This window comes from Cariama cristata, unplaced genomic scaffold, assembly GCF_000690535.1.
Source record: "Cariama cristata isolate BGI_N322 unplaced genomic scaffold, ASM69053v1 scaffold38688, whole genome shotgun sequence".
NCBI classification, from domain to species: Eukaryota; Metazoa; Chordata; class Aves; order Cariamiformes; family Cariamidae; genus Cariama; species Cariama cristata.
The window spans coordinates 852-11,234 of record NW_009630197.1 but is presented as its reverse complement, the minus strand read 5'-3'; the positions used below and the strand labels follow the sequence as shown (position 1 = coordinate 11,234).

At 38.6% G+C, this 10,383-nt stretch overlaps 1 protein-coding gene across 1 annotated transcript; it reads left to right on the top strand.

The window, feature by feature from the left end:
• The first annotated feature begins 269 nt into the window (after positions 1-269).
• Positions 270-10,038, top strand: VDAC1 (voltage-dependent anion channel 1). The gene is made up of 8 exons (XM_009705426.1): positions 270-337; positions 914-963; positions 1,734-1,886; positions 1,977-2,029; positions 4,248-4,475; positions 7,556-7,706; positions 8,179-8,236; positions 9,071-10,038. Exons 1-8 carry the CDS (start codon positions 271-273, stop codon positions 9,160-9,162), a joined length of 852 nt encoding a protein of 283 aa, XP_009703728.1. The 5' UTR covers position 270; the 3' UTR covers positions 9,163-10,038.
• The last annotated feature ends 345 nt before the right edge of the window (positions 10,039-10,383 follow it).

Below are 10,383 nucleotides of genomic sequence, written 5' to 3'. Positions count from 1 at the left end.
TTTTTTTTTTTTTTAAATATATATTTTTTCTGCAACCTGTTTCTCCTCCGTGGTGGTAAATGCATGGTAATTGCTTCTGCTGGCTAATGAGCAAAATCAAGTCACGCTATTTGCCATAGCTACTTTTTTCAGGCTGTATTTAATTGATAGGCGGTGGATGGAAAATAAAACTGAAATGGGCTTAAGTTTCTTGTTGCAGAAATAAATGAAATGTGTTTCTGAACACTGTAATTTCCCTTTTGATTTTTTTTTTTCCCCTTCCCCCAGGAAATGGCTGTTCCACCTGCTTATGCTGACCTGGGCAAATCCGCCAGAGACGTTTTCACCAAGGGATATGGTAAATAAAGCCCAAATAATTTTGGTCGTTCGCTGTCTACCTGATTCCCAAAACCGTTAGGATTTTATTCCTTTTCCCTGATAAATATTCCAATAATTTTCATTAGAATCCAGAGGATTTTCTCTCATAGCTTCACATTGCCCTTGCTGTCTGGAAAGGGAAGGTAACTGACTTTTCTTTTGACCAAATTCTTCCTGGTCCCCATAGGACTGTCGTCTGTTTTGAAAGAGATTTGTGTGTTGTATTTTGACTCTTTCCTCATATCATGAATAGGATCATTGATGTCAGTAGTTTGCTTATGAACAAAATGCTGCTCAGTATGAATAAAGGCATTATTACCTAATTTGGTCCCAATTATATTGGTGGAGTCAGTACGATAAATCAGTCAAGTGCTGTCTGAAGTGAGTACACAGTGCATAAAAAATCTGCTTATAAAAACACATGGTTTGATAACTGTACCCTTGGTTTATTTTTTAATAGTTCACTGGTGATTTAGAAGGGAGTTTTTAAGAAATAAATCAGAAATGCTTTTCAAATTAACATATAAATAATTTATATTTTTTACTCATCTTCTAGGTTTTGGGTTAATAAAACTTGATTTGAAAACAAAATCTGAAAATGGACTGGTGAGTTTGGAAACACATTGAAATCCAAACCATTGCAATGTTCTTGTGTTTACTGTATATTTCTTTTTAAAAGTAAATATGTATCGCTTACTCTCCCCTTACAATTTTTCCAGTGTATTCTAACCTTGCAAGTTACTTTGCATTTATAATTTTTGTATAATATATGAGACTGTGCACTAACTAAGAGTAGAAGATACAGTGAAGGGCTCCTTTGCAACCATGGTAATTGCTTACTATAAAAATAATTTCGCTGTTCGAGGCCATCGCCATGGCCTGTGCTCAGAGGAGGTGTCAGTGCCTCCCTCTTGCTTTACTGGATTGAACGAGCAGGAACGTGCTGGTTTCTAAAGGTGCTGCACGCTCGTTTTCTTAGCAGTCACTAAACAAGCGCAGTTGCAATGTAACTGTGTATTGGAGCTAATATTTAGAATACCTCCGTGACGCGTTCGCCGACTTGCGTGCTGATTCACAGATACACCTTGTACAGACTAGCTCCTTAACTCTGTGTTCTGCTGATGGGAAGGGTTATCCACGTTCCTGTCCCATGTCCGTTCCCTTAGCATGCAATGCTTTTTCTCCCTGACACTGAAATTTTCTGTGGGGCAAGAGTGTGTTGGTATTAACGACTAGCAAACATGTTCTTAAATCTTCAGTATCGAATAATATCCCAAATTATAATGACTAATATGTTCTACAAGTATAGGTATTTGCCTGAGTGAAAAAAATATATATTTGCAAATGTTTATATGTAATTGTTTTTTTCTTTCTAGGAATTTACAAGCTCAGGTTCAGCAAACTCAGAAACGAGCAAAGTTAGTGGTAGTTTGGAAACAAAATACAGATGGGTGGAATATGGATTGATGTTCACAGAAAAGTGGAACACCGACAACACACTAGGCACTGAGATTACTCTTGAAGATCAGGTAATTTTTGGCTCAAAAGGTGCAATTTGCAAATTCACTTATGGCAATCTCTAATTATAAATCCAACCAGTGAATTTCTTTTCTGTTCAGCTTGCACATGGCCTGAAGCTGACCTTCGACTCCTCCTTCTCTCCTAACACTGGGTAAGAAGTGAGTAAGCTTAAGTGACAAAAAAAGGCATTTTTTTATTTTAGTTTCCAGAATACTATCTTGCTTCTTTACTCCTCCTGTTCTGAGATATCGAGACGGTTAATAATCAGCCTGTGTGTGATGAAATCATGTGCGTCTGATTTAAATCTTGGTATTAACAATCCCCTTTTAATCCTAAACTATAGCAAGGAAACTTTTACATACAGTAACTTGAAAATTAGAGTCAGAATTAGGGTGTGAGGAAGAGGTTTTGTTTGCACTCCTGTTGCGTATTTTTGGCCATGTCAGAGGATGAGCTACTGTCTGAATAAAAGTGCTAAATGAGTCAGCTGTAATGCAAAGCTTAACAAGCTCCGGGAGCCCGTTGGCCACGGCTCTAATAGGTCCACACAGTAATTGGGCTCTTCTCCCCAGCTGAATTTATCATCTGAATTCTTGCTGGCCACAGCGTGCCTTGGTGGAGGATGAGTATTTCTGACACGGCGATTGGATGCCATGTTTTATGTGGGCCAGAGGGATTAAGCAGCAGCTGTACATCTAGATGGGTTTTTTTTTGTTGTTGTTATTTTTTTTTTTTCCCTGATTATCTTTTTTGCGAGCAGTGCTGCCAGTGAGTCAAAATATTCTGCACGTTAGCTTCCCAGAGCAGCACACTGCGCTGCAGGCTACTGGGGTTATAGTCCCAGTGGGGGTTTCACCCTGTCTTTTAGTGTCCTGCATTGTCAACTGCTTCCAGTCCACTCCTAATTCTAGGTTAACTAGATATTTTTGTATTTGTTAACCAGAATAATCTCTAGTGTTTGTTGATAATAATTTCTTAACTGGTAGGATCCTTAAAGAAATAGAGGAAACCTTGTGTAAGAATGACAGGTTACAGCTCTATAGCTATTCCTCAGGCACTTCACGGATGCTATAGTATCTGAGTTATAACGATTGCCTTATAATTTGAATAAATGGAGCGAGATTCAGTCCTGCTGTGACCTGGTTTAGGTTGACAGGGATGCATCATCCCTGAACATGAGACACCTTCTCCCCCTTCCTTACTACTTACTGGCTGTGATCAGCCTTTCAACAGGGAAAATAATTTTTAGGAGTGCTCCGTGTTAGCTTGTCTCTGTCCCTGTTGACATTGGTGGAAGAGGTACCGCTGACTTTTATGGAAGTTGCAGACGAGCTAATGCTGAGTGCTCTTGGCACTCCTGCTCTTTATTTCTGAATTTGCAAAACACAAGACATTCCTGAGTCTGAAATAATAATAATAAAAAAAAAAAGAGCAAGCTCTATGTGGGTCTGATACAGCATTGAAACAATTATTGGAGACTGTTTTTGCTAGCTGAAGTGAAAGGTTGGTTTGAAATTTCAAATTAGCCTGATTTTCCAGAAAGATTCCAGGAAAAGGTTTGGTCAAAGACTGAAGACACTTGTAAGGTAAAGAGAGAAAAAACAAAAAATCTTAAATAAGAGTACCTGAATGTATTAGCTGTAACTCTCTTGCACCCTTGATGTAAACCGACCTAAGGACACATGAGAAAACACTGTTCTAGCCAACAGTATAAAAAGAAACAAGTGACTCAGGAAAGTTTATTTCTGTGTTAACCTGGCACCCTTTCTAATGGCTGTAACCATTAAACTTCATAAAGCATCCTGAGGAGAAAACAGGGTGTCAGTGCCACTGAAGCAGCCTACCTCCTTAGCAGCAGGGACATTCCCTCAGGAAGCTGGCGACAAAGTAGTGAATTCTTGATGTCTGTCACAGTAAATGAAATCACCCAGTTCACTAGGATTGTCTAAAAATTGTTTGGGACAGGCCAACTACTATTGACAACCTGTGGCAAACCTGTAAATTGCTACAGTTTCCGTTCCTTCCCTGCATCTACCAAACTTCCCAAACCATCAGATTAGTTGGAGACGAGGATTTGTTTTTGTCATTTCCCATCTGGCTTCTTGTGCTGCTGCTTTTCAGAAAACTGCCCAGAAGTGCTTAGTGGCATGCCACACCGCACTTGATTGCTTAATTGCAAATAATTCACTGTAGCTGAATTAGGGTTTTGCAAATGTGAGAGGTGAGAAGGTGACATATCATGTGGCTCTCCAGGTATGTATACGTGGTCTTCAGGAACTATTACACTGAGTGAAAGTAACTGATTTGGTTGAATTGCTACCTACGAGTGTACCTTTTCAAAGATACAAGATTCTTTCTTTTCTCTTTAGGAAAAAGAGCGCTAAAGTTAAGACAGGGTACAAAAGGGAACACATCAACATTGGCTGCGACATGGATTTTGATATTGCTGGGCCTTCAATACGTGGAGCCCTGGTGCTTGGCTACGAGGGGTGGCTGGCAGGTTACCAAATGACTTTTGAGACAACAAAGTCTAGAGTAACCCAGAGCAACTTTGCTGTTGGCTATAAGACTGATGAATTCCAGCTTCATACTAATGTGTAAGTATTGGCAGACAGGCTTTAAAAAGGAATTTGAAAGGATTTTGCTGCTTACTAGAACAATGAAAGGGGCAGAGTTTCTACAGTGGTGAACGAGGGAATGGTGGATTTGAAAGGACTTCTTCATTTAAGATGGCAAGCTGCATTTTGTTTTTTTTTTAGCTACATTAACTTTGAAGTATATGTGGGTGAGGGAGTGCATGATGGAAGGAACTGGAACTCACTGAGCACCCAAGCATCCTGTGTCGTATCTTTCTAACAGATAAGGATTGTTAGAATCTATTAGCAGAATAATAAGAGAAGTGGGTTATAAAAATATTCTTTGTGAAAGTTGAAATAAATGCAATGCCTTCCTTTTGCACATGTCAAAATCAAACAAGATGATGGTTTGTTCTGTAGATGAAAGAGTTAATCAGAGGATAAACAAGAACAGACAAAAGGGAATGAATGGAAGAGGTATGGACTGGGTTTGGTTTAGTACTGGAAGGGATATGGTGTAAAAGTTTGTTTTAGTATTGTAACTCCTAATAATCTATTTACACAAGCATTTGTACTTTCTGAATGCAGGAACAGTGGGAAACCAGGACCAAATTCCATGAAAACCTTAATTTCTCTGTTTCCTGTTCCTCTTAAAAAAGCAATTTATGCCTTTGGAGAAGACTTTTTTTTTAAGATTAGGCAATCCCTAATCCATTCCCCCAGTGCCCCCCCTGCCCCATTCCCTTGGGTAATTGCATATTTTGCCTCTAGCAGAGCTATTGCAGGCTGCTCCCATTTGGGGGCTGAACAACTGTTCTGCCTTCCTGGAGCTGCTTCTTCAAAGGCTTTCTGTTCTGCTTCATGCTGGTTTGCAGAGATCTGGTTTAGGAAGCTCACACTGCCTTACCAAACAATTGAACCTTCACAGCCCAGACAGTATGTTTGAGGAATTGCCAAAGCACAAAAATGTGGGCAGAAAACACTCATCAAAACCATATGTGGAGTTGCCCTCCACTCAGTAGTTGGGAGTTACTCCTTCAAGCGCAATGACTTTCAACCTTATTATACTGTAGCAGTTCAAAACATTGTATTATTGGCTTTTGCTCTAAAATGCTGTAATTATTATTACCCTTAATTAAAGCAACAGCAGAAAATAATAGCCCCCAGCAGCAGGGCTCAGATCGTACTGTACTGTTTCCTGGATTCCTGAGGGTTGCTGTTATTGTACGTGGATGATAAATTATCTTTAGGAGGAGACCTAGTTTGTTTATTTAATATTCATAATCTACCAATTGACAGGCAAACCCATAAGTATGTGATGTGAATAGAAATCATATTTATTGATATTAATAGATTAGTTAAGTATTTGACATTGTTTCAGCTTTGAAACGTGTCAGAGTTTTTGTATCATCCCAGACACAGTTGTGTGTGGAACGCCCATCGCTGGCCTGCTCGGTTCTTCTATCTAGACAGCTCAGGGCTTCACACGGATGCTGTGGCAGAGCTGATAATTTAACTACGTGGGGCCTGAAGCATCGTCTTTTGTTACTGGCGTTACACGGACCAGCGAGTTACTTTCCTTAATGGTGCCTTAATATATTAATTTTCCTAGGGGGATAATGTTTTTTTATCTACATCTGAAAAGTGCTGTTACTATTAGAATTAAAAGGAGGTTTGACTTTATTATTTTTTAGTAATAAGTAATAACTTAAAGGGAGGTAGGGCTGGATAATTTCTAGTTTTAAATATGACTTTCCTCATTTTTTAAGCATAGCTCAGACCGCCCCCCCCTAATGTTGCAGGTCAAGACAGAGCTGTGTGGGAACCTTGCACAAAATCTGCCTGTATAACCAGCTCTCCTCAGCCCTTTTTAATCCCTCCTTTTCTTGAGAGCCAAGCACATGCAGTTATATGTGAGCTTCAGTCTTATCTGAAGTAAGTATCGTAGTATTTTTCTGGAAGAACTGCTCTAACAATTTAAAAGGCTGCTGCTATTGCTTGAACGTTTAAATAGGCATATCACTGCTGTTTGTGCAACCGTTATGAACTCAGGAACATCGGGCCAAAGGGGTAAAAGTGGCAAGATTCTAAATCTGCCCCTTTTTTAATCACTAAAGCTTTGGTATAATCTAATAATTGGAACTAGATTATTTAATAGTTCAGAAAGAATCATAAGTATTTTATTTGCAGATGTCTTCTTGTGGTTTAAAACCCATTTTGTGCAATACGTTTGTATCTTTTAAGAAAATGAGTGAAAATGGACATTCAGATGCTCACTGGTTTACAAGGAGTGCAAGGCTTTTAGAAGTCTCTTGCTCTTTTTTTTTATGATCCGCATGCTCTAACGCTTTGCATTTTATTTACCACACTTTATTCCCTGTGTGATATTGGTGTGAGTAGTAATTGGAAGTTGTGCTACTCGGTAGCAGTGCTCGAAGGCTGTCATCATTCAGCTGTTGGCCGGTGCTCTCTGCACCTACTAGTTTCATCTCAGTTTCTAGTACCGAGACACCTATAGTACAGATGTACCGTAAGGACCTTTGCAAATGGTGTTGATTTGCAAAAGCCGATAAGACTTGGACATTAAATTGGCGTCTTCACTTCTGATGCAGTTTGTCTGTGTCTGGTAAAAGCACGCTGATGAGGCGGGCGTAGGATGATGGCTCAGGCTCTGTGATGGGGGTACAGCCCTTTCAGGGCAGTAGGGAGACGTATGGCTGGGGAAATAATTACTTCAGAGAGATGCAGGGAAGAATAAATCTCTTTACTACAAAGACTAAGAATAAATCTCTTTACTACAAAGACTCCCATCTGCAGAGAAGGGAAATTTGGAAGCTGTCATCATTGGTCTGTTTCTGATGGTTTGTCATGGCTTTTTTTTCAGTTTCAGAAGTTGTTTGTTGAAATATAGTAACCATCAATGAATTTAAGCATCTAAAAATGACTTTATAAACAATCTGGCCTAATGTCTCTCTCTTAGTTGTTACAGGGATATTACATGAGGTGTAAGTGAATGTTCTGCAAATACAGATCTTACTGGAAAAAAAAAAAAAGATTGTTTTGGGGTGCAGTTTAAAACTAGCCTAATGCATTCCTTCCAGGAATGATGGAACGGAATTTGGCGGCTCCATTTACCAGAAGGTGAATGATAAACTGGAAACTGCCGTCAATCTCGCTTGGACAGCCGGTAATAGCAACACTCGCTTTGGAATAGCAGCCAAGTATCAGATTGACCCAGATGCCTCTTTTTCTGTGAGTGCTATGTGTGTACATTTATAAGCATTTGAAAATAGACTCTCGTAATGGAAATGTGGAGCAAGCTTGACATCAGTAAAGTACGGTTTTGATGCAGTTCTGTGATGCAGTTCTGGTGGCACATACATTTATCTGTCTTGTTTTTGGCAGCATGAGAGCACAACTATTGGATTTTCCTTAAAAGTGACACAGAATGTTTTATTATATTACTGGGCAGTATTTTGAGAATTTTTTTGTGTCAGTCTTGAAAAAAATTAAAAACTATGTTGTTAAAAAACATTGTTTTCTATAGTGACTCTAGATTAGTTGAGATTTTGGATTTCAGTTATGGCAAAATTAACTCTAGATTTCTTTGTGATTTAAAACACGAAACCTTTACCTGCGTGAAAGGTGTTACCTAATTTTCAAGCGGGAAGGACTTTGAAGAAAGAGACGAAATTATTTACATATGGTATTTTTTTCCTTTAAGGCTAAAGTGAACAACTCCAGTCTGATCGGATTAGGATACACTCAGACTTTAAAGCCAGGTAAGTCTATGCAGAAGAAATTCAGAATCAATAAAGTGATATTTTAATCTTGAAATATCAGAGGGTTTTTTTTGTGACAAAGTGTAATTGGTTTTGTAAGAGTGCTGTTCTGCTCGGCAAGCCGGTGATCAACTTTTCCAGGGACTGCTCTGTTAATTTTGGATGTGTATGGGAAGCAGAATTATTAGAGACCACCATCCACTGACCAGTCAGATACTCTTTTATGTTGATACAAAATATATCTGCAGTTAGGTGTTTTGCAGATAAGTAAATGCATTTTTAGTACTTTCAGAGGCTTCCTATTACTGAGTTTATTTTGCTTGAAAACACGACTTTCTCAAGGTCCCCTGGTCCAGGAAGAGGATAGTCTTATGCTGTGAAATTGGTTTTGATGTAGTCTAATAAATCTGCTGCCAGACTACCAAGCAGATTGACATGAGATATTACAGTAGACAGGGCTTGGGCCTTTTCATACCTAGATTTTAAAGTGGTTTAGAAAGGTGGGTATGTATCCAGGTCCCAATTTTTCATAATACTGGACTGTAAAATTAGATTAATCAGTGGACCAGCAGCAGTGAACTGACTCAGAGCTTTAATTACTTGGAGTGATAAAAAGCAGAATCTATCACTGTGGTTTATTACAAGTTTCATAATTCAGAAAGATTTCTTACCTGCAAATTGTTTTAAAATGCCCAGTCCTTACAAGCAGCCAAGTTGCGTTAACCTAGCTACCCAATAAATTAAAGCAGTAACACAGTCACTGCACTTACTGAACGTAAAGCTCACTCCAAGTTTTAACAGTTGTCTTTTCTCTCACTTTTCTCTGTTTCGCAGGTATCAAACTGACATTGTCAGCGTTGTTGGATGGCAAGAATGTCAATGCAGGTGGTCACAAACTTGGTCTAGGATTGGAATTTGAAGCATAAGGAGTAATTCTACAATCACTAATTTGAAAATACAGCATAGCTACCTTCAGAATATAGTGTACCTTTCAATGTTTTGTCTGGGATGCAAGTATTGCTAAGTATCAGTCCTGCTAGTCCTGGTTAAAGACAGCTAAGCTTTAAAAATGATGTTAAAGAAATGGAGACAAAAGCATAAAAAAAAAAAAATCCTAATTCCAGGCTTTATTTTTTTGAATGTTATTGCCCATCACATCTGTCAGCTGCCACATGATAGGAAGTAGGAAGGTATTGATTACCTTGACCAATGTGTTGACTGTACAAGGAATATGTTAATGTGGTATAAAAACTGAGATGTTAAGAATTGCAGACCACTCTATTGTACTGTTAATTCCGTAAGCAAAAATGTTCTGACGCTGAAGGTTTCAATTCACGATGGAATGCGCAAACTTGTCTGAAAAAGGGATTTTTTTAAAAAACTTTTTTTTAAAGATAGGTATTTCATGAATGGTTTGTCTGATTTGGTTATCTTACACCTACAGCTGTCTCCAGAATGCTTTAGGTTGTCCATCTTCTGTAAGTCCGTTGTGGAGGAGGTTTGATGTGACTCAGCCAATACTACCTGTCCTGTGTTGTGGTTCCTTTCCTTTGCACTGACTGGGAAGCTTGTAAGACAGGGCCATAATCAGGGAAGAGTCTTTGTAACTGCAATCACATAGTTGCATCACTAAATTTAAAATGGGAGTTTTGGTTTATTACCACTTTTTTTTAGCAACTAAATGGGTACATTTTTAGAGAGTCTTCCATTTTGTGTGGAACTAGACCCCAAAATGCTGTACTTGACACTACTAAAAATGGATAAAAAACCCAAACCCAACTTGAATAAAATACTGAAATGTCACCTTTTACTTTGTCTTGAAATTATTTTCACAATTAATATAATATTAATTCTGGGCTCCAGAAGCAGACTGGCAGCACCTGAGTGCCTATTTTGTACCACACAAACAAAAAATACTTAGTAGGTTTAAGTTCCAGACATGGCCGTGCAGCTCTAGCAACTGCAGACACGCATGTGTTTAGCTCACGTAGAAAACAAGATACGGCGACTTGTTCATCTTTCTTTCATTGCAGAATTCACTAAATTGAATTACCTTTCGATAAACAAATAGATGCAAGCAATGAACACTTATCGGCTGGGATAAACTTCAGTGGCTTTTCATTAAGACTTTGTATTTTTCGACGTGG